This window comes from Emys orbicularis, chromosome 2 (assembly GCF_028017835.1).
Source record: "Emys orbicularis isolate rEmyOrb1 chromosome 2, rEmyOrb1.hap1, whole genome shotgun sequence".
Lineage (NCBI taxonomy): Eukaryota > Metazoa > Chordata > Testudines > Emydidae > Emys > Emys orbicularis.
Genome location: NC_088684.1, coordinates 89,856,782 through 89,875,945, shown reverse-complemented (window position 1 = coordinate 89,875,945; position 19,164 = coordinate 89,856,782). Strand labels below are relative to the sequence as shown.

The window sequence follows — 19,164 nt, the reverse complement described above, 5'->3', positions numbered from 1 at the left end:
TCCCCCTTAAAAAAGTGATAGCAAATTAATGTACATACTCATAGGAGCATTGCCACCTTACTTCTGCGCTGCTGTTAGTGGTGGTGGTGGTGCCTTCAGAGCTGGGTGACCAGAGAGCAGCAGCTGCTGTACCCCCTTCCCTCCAGCTCTTCTTCCCCTGGCAATATTTTTGATCTTGTGACCCCACTACAACAGCCTTGTGACCCCCCCCCCCCCCGTTTTGGGTCAGGACCCCCAGTTTGAGAAATGTTGAACCAAGCCTGCTTTGGGATACGTATTTGGCCTACATGGCATAATCAAATTCTGGAGTATCTCAGCTTTTATTTATTTATTTAAAATTTATCGCTCTCATAGTTGCAAAGATAAACTTCCAAGTGTGAAACAATGCAGTGCTGCCTTCCTGAGTCTGTAGATAATCTGAAACAATAACCCTGGCAGTTCTGAATTCCCTTATCCCCCAGTGAGATTAATGGGGGTGCTGGCTCTAAAGCCTAATGGTGACATATTACTGTGTCATTTCTTATCATTTTAATGATGGAAGGGAGTGGAATTGACTCTCATAGGGTACATCTACACAGCAAATGAAGGTTTGACTTTAATGCGGGTAGGCATACCTGCTGTAGTTTTAATCTAGCCCGTGCAGGTAGTGAGAAGTGAAGATGCTTTGGCTCAGGCTAGCTACCAGAGTCTGTACCCAGGTTCCTTGGCGGGCTTGTACTGGGGCACTTAGTCCCCACTGAAGCCCAGGCAGCGACAACTTCACTACCAATGTTATCTAAGCTAACTAGATTAAAGCTAGCATGGGTATGCCTTTCTGCATTACAATCACATCTTCATTTGCTGTGAAGACCTACCCACAGATGGTAGGAATTGGAGGACACTGCAACAAAGGGAATGCAGAGGGGGGGAAAGGAATGTTTGTGCATGTGCGTAAACACACACAGAAAGGAGGATCAAGAAGGAATAGAAATTAAGGCTGAGCAGTGGTGACACTAATGCTAAGCATATTCTCCTGAGCATATTTTCATGTTAGTGATGCTGAATGTATCAGTAAGGTCTCTTTATTAAATAATAAATAACTATAAGTGGGAGTTGTACCATAAATTGAGAATATTATGTAACTCTGAATCTCTGACCTGGCTGATGGACCATAATGTAAAAATAGAATTTGGCCCTCATTGCGGAATGAGTTTGAAACTCTTGAGCTCAGTACTTTTCTTGGTTCTTTTTAAACTGACAGTTATGACAGGTCCTTCTTAGTATGCTAATTCTTGACATTTTAGTCTGTGAATTGACACAGTGACTCAAACTACCTTTTCTTTTTAAGTATTGCTAAGGATTTAGATTTTTGACATGATAGACCATAACTGCTTCTTGGAAACCATTATTTTCTCATACCTACTGGTTCTCACCATTCACCTTGATTAGCTGTTGCTTGAAATCATTTAAATGTTAATATTATTGACAGTTCCAAGAAACAGTCAATTGATGTCAAGCCTTTGGGCAAACGTCTCACTTTTTTTGTAACTGTGTGATTTAAGTGTAATGTACAGGGGTGTAAATTAATTGGGTATTCTGGAGTTTGGAACAGTAAGGCCTGGTCTGCACTAGAAAATAGGTCACCATAACTACGTTCTTCAGAGGTATGAAAAATCCATGTCCCTGAGTGGTGTAATTAAGCTGACCTAAGTCCCTGTTAGACAGTGCTAGGTTGACGGAAGAATTCTTCTGTTGACCTAGCTACTGCCTCTCAGGGAGGTGAATTACTTAAGTTGACGGGAGAACCACTCCTGTAGGCATAGGTAGTGTCTACCCTGAAGCGCTACAGTGGTGCAGCTGCAGCATTTCAAGTGTAGACAAGCTCTGATTAAAATTTCTTTCCCTATCTTAATTGTTGAGGTTTGTCTCTTTCTTGTCATAACTTCGTGAGTACTCTAATTGGCATAGAATCTTTTGGGGTAGACAAAGCCTTGGTAACAAACAAGCAGAACCTTTCCCTCAGTTTCACACTACCCTTAAAGGAGAGAGAGGGAGGAATCCCCCTCCCCACCTCGAAAAAAAAAAAAAGAAAAGAAAAAGAAAAAAACACTCTTCACTCTGTTTTTATACATCATCAAGAAGCAAAGATCACAAGCCAAAACATTTTTTCTTCTTTTGAAGGTCACCTTTAGCCATGTTTCCATCATGGTTCAAACATGCTTTCTCTAAAGGCATTAAGCTGTTTGTCTAGTGAGTCTGTATTAGTATTTAAAGTGTTTTCATTAGCTGTTTGAGTGAACTTTTTCTGAAAGCCATTTCCAGTAGTGCTTTGATTTCCTAAATGTAGTCAAAGGTGGTGTGACAGCTCCTATCAACTGGAAGAACCTTGCTGCATCTTTTCACCTGAGCTAGGCTAAAACACTATTCCCTAGCATAAGTAGGGCTTGTCTACATTTGAAATGCTACAGCGGCACAGCTGCAGCGCTTCAGAGTAGACGCTCATTATAGCATTGGGAGGGATTCTTCCGTCGGTGTATTTAATCTACCTCCCTGAGAGGCAGTAACTACATTGATGGAAGTATTCTTCCGTCAACCTAGCACTATCTACTGTGCGTGTTAGGTGGATTTGTCACACCTGTGAGTGACAGCTGGGTGGACTTAGATTTTGAGTGTAGACCTGGCCTTAAGAGTTATGTTGTCCCGTCCATGCTAGAGGTGAAACGCCCATAAGTCCTTGGGTGCCATTTCTTAAGTATTTTTCTCAAAATGGAGGCCAGGATGAATGCTTGGCTCTTGTTCTTTAATTGACAAAAATGATTGCTGCTGCAGTTTTTGAAAGGCATTCAGACAACAGAATGATGTTTTTTTTTTCTAGTAGTACCTGTGGAGAGCCAGAGCCCCCAAAAGTTGGAGCTATTACTGTAGTGGTGGTGCACATCTCTTTTCCCCCCGCTCCCACTGGGAAGCTGGTTCCATGCAGCACTTGAGGCTGGTGTTAACCAGATGGACTTTTATCAGGAGTGCAGGCTGGTAGGGCCAAGTTGTTCTTGAGATTGGAATACGTAGAGAGCAGGGATGATGGGTGAGTGGGGAGGCGCTAGGAGTTGGGCGTCTGTGGAATACGTGGACATAAAGTGGCCAGTCGTGGTCCTCCTTTGTTGTCCCACCATAAAGCCTTTAATTTGTACCCACTACTTCTAGCAGACTCCTTACAACAGTGCCTGTTGTGCTGGTCTGATAAGCCTTCATTGGGCTAACACTACTAGCCGGTGAAACCGTAAATGACTTGTTGGCTAACAAAGGTATCTTAAGAGCCGAGCTGGGAGCTAGAGCTGGTTGAACATTTTTCCTCAAAATGATTTTCTTATGAAAAATGCCCTTTTTGCAAAACCAAATTTTTCCATGAGAAAATTTTAGTTTTGCCAAAAAACTTGGATTTTTTTTGTTTGTTTGGGAAAATTGAAATGATAGCTCTTGTCAATTTCATCTTCTACCAGTGAAATTGACAAAAAACTTTCCTAGATGGTTGCCAGGCGGAGAGCCCAGGGCACTCTGCCTCCCTGCTGCCTTCCCCTCAGCTCCAGAGGAGCCGGAGAGGCAGCGAGACCCCATGTGTTGGGCTGCCTGAGGCCCGGGACTCCAGTCGTCCAGAGTTTGTGTCTTCAGGGCAACCCTACCCTTCCAGGACTTCCAGGCCTGCTGCCACAGGAGAATGAGCCTGGAAATCCTGGGATGGGCTTCCAGGGTCTGCAGCTCCTGGCTAGCTCCACCATATGGACTTCCTCAGACCAGGGACTCCAGAGCTTCCAGACTCTTCCGCCAGCTGGCACCACCTGGTGCCTCAGAGCCCCTAGTAGCTGCTGAGTGAAATTTACATTCTTACTGATTTTCAATGCTGCTGTAGCGGGGAAACTGACAAGAATATCAATTTCACTAAGCAGCTGTGGGGGGATCCTAGGGAGCAGATGTTTTCAAAATGAAATTTTTTCACGATTCCTTGTTCGTGGTAAATTTAGAAAAATGTGGTTTTGTTCTGAATCATAGTGAAACCTTGTTTTAAAAAACAGAAGATTTCCTGTGAACTGAAAATCCTGTGATTTGGCCAGCTCTACTGGAAACCTCTATACTTAAGACAACTTCAGGTACAAATACTCCCTTCCAAAAGTGCCTCTTTGGCTATGTCTACACTACAGCTTATGTTGGCATAATTTATGTTGCTCAGGGTTGTGAATAAACCACCCCCCGGAGCGAGGTAAGTTACATTGACATAAGCGCCAATGTGGATAGCGCTGTGTCCCCAAGAAAGCTTCTCCTGCTGACATAGCTACTGCCTCTCACAGAAGTGGTTTTATTATGCCAACAGGAGAGCTGTCTCCCATCGGCATGGAGCGTCTTCACCAGACCCGCTGCAGCGTGTGTGTAGATCATCCCTTTGCTTCCTCCAAACAGGACAAAGGAGTAGGGACTTATCCAAGCAACCGATGACTTAGTTTGTGGACAGCTGGAAATACCTATTGCAATTGGTGAAATCAACCAACCTCTCTTGGCAAAGTTTCCAGTATCCGTGGCAAATTAGGCAAATTAAAAACCAAAACAAAAAAATCAAAAATATTGTATATAGAAATGTCTTCTATACTGTAGAATAGAGGAGACCAGCATGTGTTTGGGGAAGTTTGGGAATTACAAAGACTGTGGTTGTTCAGCTGTATGGTTCCAAAACTAGAGAGCATGGAGACTTACACTTCAGAAAAGTTCAGGGTAACTGCACCTATATTCCCCGTCCATGATCAACAAAAGCTACCCACTCTAGACTCCTGGCTCCTCAGCTATCAACTCTCTTGGACAGAGATGCACATCTCCCTCCCTCCTGACCTGGTTTTTTCCAGATAGCACAGTTCCCAGCCTACGCTGTGATATCCCCAGCAAGCCAGACTGCCTCAAGCAGCCAGCATCTGCTCTCTGATTTCTTTTCAAAGGCTGTGATAACTAATTGCCAGCAGTCCCAAGTTACCACACAACTCTTTAGAAGGAAGGACATTTATTCTTAAGGTGAAAGCATTACAGAGAAAACTTACTTACATGCGTTCTAATAAGCTTACCAGGAGTCTGATAGGAATCAGTCCTTCAGACCCCACTAAGCTGTTTTCTGGGATTACAAGTTCAAAACAGCCTCAGCTCAGAACTAGCACAACCATGAATAGTTGAATTGATGCAACCGGTAATGTGGACATAGTTATAATGGTATAAAGGGGCTTATTCTGGTATGTCTTATTTCCTGGGTGTCTAGGTCTAAACCAACATAATTAAATTGGAATAAAGACTATGTGTTGGGCAGGCCTTAGAAAACAAAATCTCACAGGCCTTATCTTCATTATGAAAAAAAGTTATGTATTCTTAACTTGAATTAACTAACGTGAGGAAAAGCATGACACAGACAAGGCAGTTTGTAGTTTTCATCTGAGTTAGCAGGCCACGTTGAAGGTTACCTCCGATTAACTCACACACACTTTCTTTTCCTCTCCTATCTCCCAGTGAAGACCAGGACCTGTTCCCAAAAGAAACCCTGCAGCCTTGTCTACACTGCCACTTTACAGTGCTGAAACTTTCTCGCTCAGGGGTGTGAAAAAACACCCCCCTGAGCGATGCAAGTTTCAGCGCTGTACAGTGGCAGTGTAGACCGCACCAGTGCCAGAAGCCTCCCTTCATGGGAGTGTGGTGTTTTTTTTTTTTTTTACAGCACTGGGAGAGCTCGTTGGTAGTGAAGACATACACTAGGGCCTTGGCTACACTGGCGGTGTACAGCGCTGCAACTTGCGCTCAGGGGTGTGAAAAAACACCCCCCTGAGCGCAGCGAGTACAGCACTGTAAAGCGCCAGTGTAATCAGAGCCTGCAGCGCTGCAAGCTATTCCCCTCAGAGAGGTGGAGTACATACAGCGCTGCGAGAGCTCTCTCGCAGCGCTGGCGGCGCGACTACACTCGTGCGGCAGCGCTGTGAAGTCCCGAGTGTAGCCAAGGTCAGTATCTCAACCACCTCTGCCCTCCCCAAGTGCCTGTTTTAGTTGCGTAAACAACGGGTTGCTAAGTTTTCTCTTTGGGCTGCAATCATTTGATTACACAACTGATCTTTTCCTGAGCCCCTCTCATGAGTAGTTCAGTATCACTCCACCCAGTCTGACTTCATGTTTGCAGAGTGTCTACCTTCTCTTACCCTCCAACTGCAGCATTATCACCACCTTATCCTCCACGCTTCCCAGCTGCTACTGCACTAGATCTCCCCTACTAAGCTGGTTCCCAGCTGCCTCCCTACCCAAATTTTATTCTCTTCCTTTCTCCCTTAAGAAACCCATACATTTGACTCCCAGCTACTGTAGAATTTGGTCACTTTGCTTTTCTTTCAGGATATTTGCTGCTCATCCATCCATTAACTTTCATGTATATTTCCTAGTCATCTCCTTCTATAGCAATTATAGAATGGCAGTTTATTGCCCAGGTAGGGAATGGGTACATGACTTTACATATAAAGAAACACTGTTAATATAATTAGGTCCTAAAATATCACTCCCTTAAGATAACATAATATAGAATAGTGTGATATTTAAGGAAGGTACATTTTGAAAACTAAAATGTGTAAGAATTCAATTCAGAAAATCATGGATGCATGCATTTGGAATATTGAAAAGAAATTATGTCTGAAATGTTAACTTTCAGAACTCTTAGGGTATGTCTGCACTGCAATTAAACACCTGCGGCTGACCGGTGCCAGCTGACTTGAGCTTGTGGGGCTCAGGCTAAGGGGCTGTTTAATTGCGGTGTAGACCAGGGATCGGCAACCTCTGGCACGCGGCTCGCCAGGGTAAACACCCTGGCGGGACGAGTCAGTTTGTTTACCTGCCGCGTCTGCAGTTTCGGCCGATTGCGGCTCCCACTGGCCGCGGTTCGCCGCTCCAGGCCAATGGGGGCGGTGGGAAGCCGCGGCCAGCACATCCCTCGGCCCGCGCCGCTTCCCGCCACCCCCATTGGCCTGGAGCGGTGCTTACCCTGGCGAGCCGCGTGCCAGAGGTTGCCGACCCCTGGTGTAGACATTCAGGCTTGGGTTGCAGCCTAAGCTTTGGGATGCTCCCACCTTGCAAGGTCCTAGAGTGCAGGATCCATCCCAAGTCCGAATGTCTACACTGCAATTAAACAGCCCCTTAGCCTGAGCCCAAGTCAGCTGTCACTGGCCAGCTGCAGGTTTGTAATTGCACTGTAGACATACCCATAGTATGATTTTATAAAAGGTGAGTAGAGGAGTGTGTTTATTTTTCTGATTTTGCTTTTAAAAAATATAGTCCTAGGCTGATATACCAAGTTTTTAGCCTTGAAAATGTTATATAGCAGAACTTAAATAGCCAGACAGACTAGAAAGTAGTTACACAGTGCTGTGGTGTCAGACCTACAGTGGTAATACCTTTGACCTGGGGTTCCCGCAGTTTTTAGGTATAAGAGTAGTCTCATTTGAGCTCAGTGGGACTCACATAAGTAAAGATTGCAGGATTGGGTCCTTGCTCTGTTATACTGAACCTTCAGTTAATTTAGAGGAGTTATACGCATTCAGAGACTTAGCTTAAGCCCCCATCGTTCACACTGCTCCATGCAGAATTTCCCATGCACAGCCCCAGTAACTTTACTGAGACTGCATGTGAATGCAAGTATGTGCCTGCATAAAGCTGCTTTTCAGACTGAAGTGTGTGTATGTGCAGTTAATATTTCAGATGTATATTTTCTATATAGAAGTAGATGCACTGGGAAATATTTTCGACATTTGATATTGGACTATAATGTTACAGCAAATATTTGAAGTTCATTTTTGTACTCAACTTTCATTTGTGTGCATTTATGTTTTGTGCTTAGTAGACATTATTTTTAATTGCATTAATATTAATCTTTAATTGCTCCTTAGTCCAGATGTACACTGTCTGCAAAAACTACACCTGTCAATAGTTAGATTTTTATTTTACTGAAATATTTAACCTAGATGTTTTTAAAAAGTTGAGTTGACTGAAGAGTCAGAGGATTAGTCAACAGTCATTTGATGTATGCAAATGGAAATATTGTGTAACTACTGCAGCTTTAAACATTTTGTGACATTTCAGACTTGGGAAGTTGGAGCAAATGGCATGCAAGCTGAAGCAAACAGGTTTTGAGATTAAACACTGACCTATATAAAGAGGGCTTCATAGAAGGAAAACGACTGTAAAGGAAAATGAGGGTATTTTTAAAATGTAGTTCAATATATATTTATCTGAGACAGAGATTCTTGCCTAGACTTGCTTGTCCTCAGACCAACAAAGGGCATCATTTTAGTGTTAAAGTATTGTGATTATAAGGAATATTTCTGATGTCTCTGATAGTTGGTGTGGATGACTACAGCTCAGAGTCTGATGTGATTATTCTACCTTCAGCCCTGGACTTTGTCTCACAAGATGAAATGTTGACGCCTTTGGGAAGACTGGACAAGTACGCTGCAAGTGAGAACATATTTAACAGGTATGCTTTTTAAATATTCTGTTTCTGTTTAAAGAACAAGGTGCTTATTGTATACTAATCGGATTTAGATATCTGATTAGAGTTCATCTGTGCGACATGTAAATGTTCTAAAAATTTCTTTTAAACATATATTGTCAGGTTAAAATTCATATGTTAATCCCCCCTCCACATACAAATCCCTTCACCCTCCCTCCCCCCCAAAAAACAACAAAAACAAAACATTTCTTACCTGTTAAGTAACTTTAATTCTCAGAGATCCTCAAAGTTTTTCATAAAGTGGACCATATCCTAATAGGTTCCTGTGGATACTTCCCCTCCTATTAACAATCACATGGCAGTAGTTGCCACAGGGCTGTCATAATTTATGTGGAAAAGTTATACTAGGAAAATATTATTTATTTAATGAAATGTAGCAGCTGCAAACAAGGAGCGCCAGCGTCTTGTGACCTGCCAGCTCTCAGCAGACTATCAAGTATCCTGCAGGCCACTGGTAGTCCACAGACCACAGTTTGGGAACTGCTTCTTTAGGGTATTAAAACTGAAAACATTTTAAAAATCTAATTTACTTTTTCACCTTTTGTGCGCTTGGTTTATTTTCCCCACTGTGTGTTTTTTAATAATGCAAGTGGACTAGTTATTTCACGTTCTGGTTTTTGTGCAATAGTATTATGTATGCAACAGTGTTTGGGTTTCACATGCTGCAAGGGAATGTTCGAATCCAAACCAAAACCTCTTTTTGTTGGAATTTTAAAAGATCATGAACATTTTGATATTAAGATAAGTTACTGTAAAAGTTTTTTTGGTGTTTTATTTTAATAAAGCTTATATTTTAGACCTAAACTACTTTTAATAATGTGTTTATGTGCAGTTCTTAATTTTTAAGCTTGCTTTCCATATACTTTTCAGTATAACTGTACTTAATGTTATTACGTGTATACATTTCAAATGAAAATTATTCCATTTCTGAGGAAAGACTGCTAAAGTATACTTTATCTTCAAAACATAGACTCAGAGTTTAGATTAGGAAGGTGTGTTGAAATGATGTCAACAGAAGTTGGAGTTATAGATTTACCATTGTTCTCAAGTCAGTGTTAGGGGTCTTAATCTACTTTATAATCACTTCTGATATTTGCCAAGTCCAAGGGGTGGGGTGTGTGTGTGTGTGTGTGGGTATTAATCTTTCCATTCGTAGTGGTACACTGAAGTTCAGTGTAAAATTGGGAATTGATGCAGAAACTCTTTTAGGTTTATTTCTTTGTTTGACAAATATTCTAATTACTAGTAGAAAAATGGCTGGTTTCAAGTCCTATTTTTTTGTAAACTTGAAAAATATTCCAAATCGTGATTTAGAATGCCTGCAGAAAGCAAATGGCAACTTTTTTCTAACCTTCCTTTATTTTTTCTAAATGTGTGCTTGTAGGGTGAAATTCATTTCTTATGAAAAGCTCTGGTAAAAGAGTCTTGCACCACTTAGACCCTGTGATAGAAATTGGGGGAAGAAAGGGATAAAATGGCTGTGCATAGAGGAAGTCTCTGCATCACCTGTGCTCTGTGGAGAAGTCTCGATGCTGGTTCCAAATCAGCAAGCGATTAAGAGGAGTTTGGGTGCCTGAGTAAAGTTATCTATGGTTCTTTGAGTATATAACTGTGGATCCAACTGTAGATGCGTACTTGCCTTGTGTGCACAAGATAGAAGTCTTATGAACACAGCTATTCACTGGGGCAGCTGTGGCAGTCACTATAAGAAGGACCTCGGCTTCAGGCATCAAGAATTCCAAAGGAGGTGCAAGCCACTGTAGAGAACCTATCCTATGAAGGGATGGAGTTGCTCAGCGATCACACAGACCATGATCTGCATTCTTTGAAGGATTTGAAGGCTACCGTGCGTTCCTTTGGAATCTATGCACTGTCTCTTTATCAAAAACCATACTGTTACACACCTCAGATGAGACACAAGAGCCTGTCCTATCGCATCAGAGAGCACAGTTATCCACCCAGGAAAAAGCCCAGATACATCAGGAGATGCCAGTCTACTTCTCAGTGACACATACTGCACCAGTGGCACATCAGCATATTTGATAGGACTGTTGGGAGCCACATCAGAGCAACTTTAGTGAACATAACCTTCGGAAGCCATCTTGCTCCTTGCACCAGCTGTGGTCTGCCACCAGAAAGAAGGGTGTCAGGATAGTTGTTGGTGATGGTTTCTATCAAATTTCATTCCTTAGCCCGCCTCCACCCCATTTCCCTCTCCCTCTTCAGGGACTTCTCTCACAAGAACCTACTGCAGGCAGAAGTGGTTTAATTGCTTTGTCTAGGAGCCAAAGGAGGTGCTACCCAAATACAGGGGAAGAGGCTTCTTTTTCTGTATTTCCTCTTTCTTCTGAAGAAAATGGCTTTGTCCTATGGTAGATCTGTGGAGATGCCACAAACATACATTACCTCAGGTTCAGGATGGTAAAACTAGCCTCCCTCATTCCATCTCTTCAAGCTCAAAACTGATTAGCGGCTCAACTTACAGGACATATACTTCCATATAGCCATCCATAGGAAGTACCTATGATGCACAGTGGGTCCCAAACATTACCAGTACAAGGCACTGCCATTTGAACTTTCCATGGGATCGAAAATCTTGACAAATTGCTTAGTGGTGTTAGCAGCAGTACACTCAGAGGGGACATTCAAGTTTACCTGTACCTAGAGGATTGGCTGATCAGAGGCAGGAGTCTAAATCTTGTCTCATTCCATCACAAATGATAGAGTTCATACAAGCTACAATCAACTCTCCATTGGTGAAAGCCTATCTCCAGAGGACAGGTTCCACTCTTTCCAATCAATAATAAACAACCTAAAGTCAAGTCCAGTTATAACAATGTAGACTTGCTGAGGTCTACATGGCCACTTGTTGGTGGGCACATAAATGACACCACTTTCCAAACTTCACCTTTGGTCTCTACAACTTTGGCTGAGGAGAGAGTACTCCTTGTCCAAACACCACATGAGCAAGAGGGTCACAGTCCCACTCCAAGTTTTGAGAGAGTGCAGTTGGCGGTTAAACCCCAAGAACAGACCAAAAAAAGTTAAATATTCTGCCCCCTCTGACAATGATACTCATTATAGACACATCAGGAACAGGATAGGGGGCCCATCTAACCATTTGTAGGTCTAGGGAACCTGGTCCCAAGATGACTTGAAACATAAACATCCCAGAGCTCATGCCCATAGACTGGCTTGTATGGCATTTTCTACCCTCCTATGGAACTCCATGGTACAGATCTTGATGGTCAATACACTATATAAATAGGCAGGGAGGAGCTGGTTCATTACCCCTTTGATAGGAAGCCATCAAGCTGTGACATGCTGCCCAAATGGGATAACTCCATTGGCTCGTTCTCTTCCAGAAATCAACAACAACCTAACAGACTTCTTGAGCAGACCTGCAGTAGCCAGCAATGGGTGGTTGCTGTGGAAATCCATCACAGAGCTGATATTTGGTCAATTTGGGATTTCTACAGTTGATCTTTTTGCCACCAGGAACAGTGCCAAATACCCAAACTTTTTGCTCCAGAGGAATAAAATGTCCAGTTTTGTTGCCAGACTGCTTCTTGCAACAATAGACTCAAGTCCTGAATGCATTTCCACCAATTTTTCCCCTGATCCCCAGGTTGATAGCCAAGGTCAGAAGGGGCAAAGCCACTTTGATCCTTGGAACTCTTTATTGGCTGAAGCAGTTTTGGCTTTTGGACCTATTGCTTGTGTCCATTTGGCACTCCATCCAACTCCCAGGCTGCCCAGACATAATGTCACAGAATCGTGGTCAGATTCTGCACCCAGACTCACTGTCATTGCACCTGATGACTTGAATATTGGCTGATGGAGCACTATTAACAAAGACTGCTTCCAGCAATTCAGGAAATACTCATACAGAGCAGAAAGCCATATACAGGAAAGAGGTGCTCTTTGAAATGGAAGAAGTTCTTCATATGGGCAGCCCAATGCAATCTATACCCGGTAGCAGCCCCAATACCCAAGATCCTCAACTACATGCCACACTTAAAGCATGCTGGCCTGCTCTCATGGTTCACCCTGAAAGAATATCAGCACATCACTCTGGTTCAGTCATGCTCCACTGTACCCCCAACTGTATCCAAGTTTCTCAAAAGTCTTCTGCATGCTTAACCACTGGTTAGAGAGCCAACTTTGATATGGGTCCTCCACATCCTCCTCCTAAAGCACCTCCTTCTTAACAGCTTGCACACTGTTCATTGCGCCATCTTACCCTTAAGATGGTTTTTCTGGTTGTCATCATCTGGGCAAGGAGGATCAGTGAGCTCTAAATTCTCATGGCTGGACCTGCCTGTATGTTCTTTCACAGGGACAAAGTTGTGCTATATCTGCATCCCAGATTCATCCCTAAGTTGGTCTCAGAATTCCACCTAAACTATTCATTCAATCTGCATATTTTCTTCCCAAAATCTGACTTGACGCAGGATAAAAGAAGCTTAGTACTACAAACATTTCCAGAGTCATACTCTATTACATTGACAGGGCCAAGCCTTTTAAGCCTGTCCCCTTGCCTCTTTCTGGTTATGGTCATCCCTTTGAAAGGCCAGGCGATCTCATCACAGAGAATCTGTGTGGATCATGCACTGTATTTCCATCTGTTTTATCAGATGTCTGGCCACCCTCTCCTCCAAATGTCAAGGCTCACTCCACCATGGCACAGGCATTGTCTTCTGCCTGCTTCAGGAATATGCTGAGATCTGCAAGGTAGCAACAATGGACAACTCATTGACCTTTGTCAAACATTACATCCTTGACTTAGCAACTAGGTTGGCTGCCGAGTTTGGGAGAGCAGCGCTTCAATCGTTATTTGAGTAATATAGCTGAAATTCCTCGTTCCCACCATCCAGTGAGGCCACTGCTTTCCAATCACCAGTTACACATAATTAAAGAAGAAAGAACAGTTACTTACCTACAGTGACTGTGATTCCATCCCACTCCCAAGGTGTAATCAATGTGGCTCTTGTGACCCGTCCTCAATACTCACTTTAGGGAGTCCTAAGCAACTATGGGTTTTGAATTGTGAGGGAATTGAGGGAGGGTCTTGGCTGTCCTGCTCTTTATGCCCTTGTGTGGGACCACAGGGGGGCATAGGGTGCATAAATGGCATCAAAGGACCCAGCTATTTAGAAGATATCAATCTTTTGTGCATGATGTGCATGCCCATTCTATAGTAGGATCCACATTGAGTACAATATCTTGAAGAACCATGCACTCTAGGGTAAGTAATCATTCTTTCCCTATGATTCTCTGTCTAAGGTTCCAATGGTCAATGAAACCTTGGGGAAAAGATGCAGAGTGGCAGTGGTAGGGCTGGGAGATGGCAGCTTGCCTGCTAGTTGAAGGAGGGAGGTCATTTACATCCCTCACAGAGTTTCTTACACACAAGCTGAGTTTTCAGGGTAAACTTACCCTTTTATGAGCACTACATAGATACTTCTGGTCATTTGATGATTAAAAAATGTGGACAAAGCATGAATCCTGATCAAGCTGGAATGTTTTGGTTCCATTATAGTCAATGAGCGTGCTTTTATTAGCTGTTTCTCTATTTAGAGATGTAAAACACTTTTTCCAGGTTGAAACTTGGCATGGGTGATCTCATTTCAAGAGCAGACTTGGAAAAAGCAAAGAGTTTCTACAGTTTGTTGTATTTTTTAAGAAGATATACAGGAAAAGAGTTTCTTAAAATATATATATTTTTTCATTTAGAACAGTTTTGCAGATGGTTAGTGTGTAATGTGGATGGATTACTTTTGATATTGTGGAAAAGTTTACTCATTTTAATTCTAGAAAGTTTTAAATGATTGTTAATGTTGAGGCTTGACATTCATGGAAATTGTCTGTATTTTCCTGGCTCCAGTTAAATGAATTGCAAAGTTCCTAAGGCCCTGTGTATGTGAGAAATACAGCCATTTATTAGTAACCAGTCTGTGACACTCTTATGTGATCCAGTTTTAATTATGTAGTTGATTTGTCCGCACAGCTGAATTTTTCCATGGCCCTCCCATTTGTCAACAAACTTTCTGTCCACACTTACGTCACTGTGTTTGTACCAGTCCATTCTGAGAATATCTAGGCGGTTATCCCTTACTCTGTCAGGAATGGGATAGGTTGCTTGAAGGACATGCACAAAGAGCCAGCAGCCTGTGGGGGCAATGCACTGTTGTCTGGGTTGCCTCACTATATAGAGAGCTAGAGGACCATCCAAACTGGGGATAGTTGTGTATATCCCATCTATGCTGCCAAAAAGTGCAAAACTGGTTTCAGAAAGAAAATCATATGCCAGTGTAGGCTGCTTACAAGGAGGAAAGTTGGTAGCGACTACGATTACTAACCAGTCATTAACTATGTTGTCTGAACACATCCTGTTTAGAGCCATCCATGTCACTAACAAATTACAATTTTGGTTAAAACTTGGATCTTATCCTTTAAATTTCTAGACTAGTCTGTAGTGTCAATATCGAGATGTTTTGGGTTCATTATAAAAATTTCATGAGTTAAAAGTAGTGGGTAAGGTGGTTCTGATTTACATGAATCAGAATGCTGCATATCTGTTACTCAAGCATAAACAGAGCTGTACATGTGTTTATATTCATGGTGCATGTACATGACTTTGTGTAGGCTTTGCACAAAATGCAGCGTTGGTAGGTTATCTTTAATTTGGCTATAGTTAGTCTTTACTGAGTGCTCATACTTTCATTAGTGGAGATAACCCGTAGTTGTATCAAAAACTGTTTAAAAGCAAGGGTCTCGCCTCACCTTGCTTCAGCCAAGTAGGGGAATTCAGAGTTGAGGATGAAAATCTGACTCTCTCAACCCCCACACCCCCTGGAGGATGGGGAATAATCCCAGGTTGCTGACGTCACCTCTGATTTCCCTTGTCCTTGTAAATTGAAGAGAGACTGTTAACATTAATTCAACTTTTTACATTTAATGTTAATAGTTCTGATATATAGCATAGCTCTAAAAATCCTTAGAGTATTTTTAAGATTATTTTAACTAAAGTTATTAATGTAAAATTATTTAGATCCATTTTTATGGTCTGGTTAGAAAACTCGTCCACACCAAGAAATATTGAGTAATCAAAAACGTTACGTTACTGCTTCCAAAAATTGTATGATATTTATTCTCTCATGAACTAGGCAAATGGTGGCTCGAAGTTTGCTGGACACTTTGAAGGAAGTCAGCGATGATGAGAGAGATTGTATTGCTGTGCTGGAGAGAATCAGCAGATTAGCTGATGATTCAGGTATGTAGTATGAAAGATCATGGGCTAATGGAGGAAGATCAAAGCTTTTAACATTAGATCAGTGTGTTTTCCCTCCCCTTCCATATTTAAAATAGGCCTTAAGAATTCCATAATGTATTTTGTGATTTTTTTTTTTTATTTTTTTTTTCTCTCAGAAGGAGACTTTCTTCCCCTCCCCTGCTGCTTTTCTCAATAGTGCTTTACCAAAACAGCTAATAATACGTAACTCATCTATTGTGCTTTTCATTAGTAGATCTCAACAAAAGTTTATATTATGTAATCAGGTATCCCAAATTTACATGGTACTTCGCAATTTGTAGATGAAGATACATTCTCTGCCCTAAAGGCCACGTCTACACTACCCGCCGGATCGGCGGGTAGTAATCGATCTATCAGGGATCGATTTATCGAGTCTTGTCTAGACGCGATAAATCGATCCCCGAATCGACGCCCGTACTCCACCTCGGCAGGAGGAGTAAGCGGAGTCGACGGGGGAGCTGTGGCGGTCGACTTGCCGCCATGAGGATGGCCAGGTAAGTCGAAGTAAGATACTTCGACTTCACCTACGCCGGGGTCTCAAACTCAAATGACCAGGAGGGCCACATAAGGACTAGTGCATTGGACCGAGGGCCGCATCACTGACACCCCCCCCCCTCACTGCCCCTGGCCCCGCCCCCACTTCACCCCTTCCATGAGGCCCCGCCCCTGCCCCGTCTCTTCTCCACCTCCTCCCCTGAGCGCGCGGCTCCCTGCTCCTCTCCCCTCCCTCCTGGAAAGTGCTAAGCGCCACCAACTGTAATGCACCTCACTCAAAGGACAAAACACGCACTTAGTTAGATTTACTTCTGTTAAAGCCCCCCCACTGCACTGGGCTGCACCACCACTCTGCCTCTTCCAGGGGTGGCAGGTTTGTAGAAATTTTGGTGGTGCCCAGAACCTGCCGGCGCCCCCCCTCCCCCCAAAACTCCACCCCCACCTGCCTAAGGCTGGGTGCAGGCTCCGGGTTGGGGCAGGGAGGTGGGGGGTGCAGGCTCTGGGATGGAGTATAGGGATAGGAGGGGGGTGCAGGGGTGAGGGCTGTGGGGCTGGGGATGAGGGGTTTAGGGCATTGGAGAGGCTCAGAACTAGGGCAGAAGGGAAGGGGAAGGGCAGCCTGCCCTGGCCAGAGCGGAGGTGGGCACTAGGACCCTGCGGCAGCAGGTGATGCCAGAAGCCGGCAGAGCGGAGTGGAGTCAGCATGAGCTGCAGGCTGCGGGCGGTGAGGGGGCAGCAAGTGAGGCCGGGGGACACTCGGGGGAGACGTGTGGGGGTGGCAGGCAGGGCCGGGGGAGAGACCCGGCCCCAAACATTGGGGAGCAGCGAGTAGGGAGCTTAGCTGCCACATAAAATAACTCGGGAGGGGGAGCTTGGTGGGGTGGGCCGGCCCGCAGGCCGCGTGTTTGAGACCCCTGACCTACACGAATAGTGTAGCTGAAGTTGCGTATCTTAGATCGATTCCCAACCCCCTCCCCCCCTCCAGTGTAGACCAGCCCAAAGAGTTGATAATTGAAGGGAGCCTAATCCTGTAAGCCTTCTGTGCAAAACTCCCATAGGCTTCAATAGGAGTTTCACATGCAGAGGGCTTGCAGGTTCAGGCCCTATGTTGGTCAAATCAATCACATGATACCACAAAATGCTGAGGTAAAGGAGGACATGAGAATTGTTGATGAGGTGGAAGGAAGGATCTTTTTTCTTGTAGTAGTAGGGGTTTTAGGGGCAATTTGAAGGTGGGGAGAGGGCTTTGCTGATGGAACATATTGAAACTTTTGGATGTTTGAGATACGAAGTCAAGAATAGAAGGAAGAAAATGAAATAGTGAGGCAAGAGGACTGGGAAGAGAGTAGGGGATGGGGTTGAATAAGGAGAAATGAGAGCAGGGAAGTAGGTGCAGTAAAATTATATATGTAGGGCTTTCTAAGTGAGGATGTGTAGATTAAATTTGATGTAGTAAGAAACAGGAAGTTATGGAGATATTCACATCTGGAGAGGTGATGCTGCTGTTGAAGTAACAAGAGAGGAGGGTGACTTCAGCAGCAAGAGAGGCCTGACATCACAGGAGGCACAAACATTATTTATACTTCATAGCAGGAATGCTGTGGGAGTTTGAGAAACCTGTATAGATCTAACATAAGGAGAAAATTGCTTTTGGTCTTCATCTCCCTTACTCCTTTTCTTTCTTCCAGAATCACAGAACATACTGCTTTTCAAGGCAAATAGTGCTACCAAGGACTACCATGTTAATTTATAATGCATGTTTTTTATGTTTATATGAGCAAATGTTATTGATAGATAAGTAGCCATTCTGTGTAAAAGTAAGATAGCAGTGTTGTTTTAAAATGTATTTAAATATATACAAAATAGTGGTAAACCATTGTTTCGGGGGGAGAGATAGCTCAGTGGTTTGAGCATTGGCCTGCTAAACCCAGGGTTGTGAGTTCAGTCCTTGAGGGGGCCACTTAGGGATCTGGGGCAAAATCAGTACTTGGTCCTGCTAGTGAAGGCATGGGACTGGACTCGATGACCTTTCAAGGTCCCTTCCAGTTCTAGGAGATAGGATATCTCCATTTATTTATTTATTGTTTCTAGGACACTTTCCGGCTTAGGTTTTGCTTTTGAAATCTATGCATCTGTAGCAGCAGTTTGCCTATTTTTGTTTTTCCAACTGTGCTGAGCACTAGCATCTCCCAGGGCCTCCTGTTAGTTTTAGGTTCTCAGCACATGTGAAAATAGAACATGTGTGTCTGGGGAAAATAGCTTCATGCAGAGCTATGTACGCTTTGGTGCAGTAATATCAGCAGTCTTTATTGCTATAGTGATGACCAAAAGGAATGAGCAAGTCTGCAGCCTAAAGCTTTCATGCATAACTGTCAATTTGACATATCCGTTTGTAGAAGAAAGACTGAGTACTGAGACCTGAGCTCTAATCTGCTTTGTTTCCTTTAGCAAGAGTAGTGTATTTATGGTCTGGACTGGTATTTGGCTAGTCAGCAAAAGCGGCATTTTAAGCTTTTTGTGCACTGTAGAATTTGTTTCCAGTTTTGTCATACTGTGGGCCTGATTCTGCAGCTGCTCCGTGAATAATACTGCCATTAACTTCATTGTGAGTTTCATGCATGGTACAGATGTAATATCAGGCCGTAACCTATTTCTTTAAGACAGTCAATTTGAACATTCATTGCGCATCTTAAAGCAAATGAAAAACTCGTTACAAATGGAAATAGATCTGTCTTGTTGAAGCTGGTTAAAGAGAGTTTGAATACTTGTATCTTTTCAATCTACACTGCAACATTAAATAAAATTACTAATT

General features: G+C 43.2%; 1 protein-coding gene across 1 annotated transcript in view; it reads left to right on the top strand.

Annotated features, from left to right (window-relative positions):
• PPP4R1 (protein phosphatase 4 regulatory subunit 1) overlaps nucleotides 1–19,164 on the top strand; it is an 89,290-nt gene that overhangs the window by 14,953 nt on the left and 55,173 nt on the right. Inside the window, exons 3-4 of the mRNA XM_065398799.1 lie at nucleotides 8,371–8,506; nucleotides 15,712–15,818. Of these exons, the coding sequence (XP_065254871.1) occupies nucleotides 8,371–8,506; nucleotides 15,712–15,818 (243 nt within the window). The remainder of the gene's footprint in view (nucleotides 1–8,370; nucleotides 8,507–15,711; nucleotides 15,819–19,164) is intronic.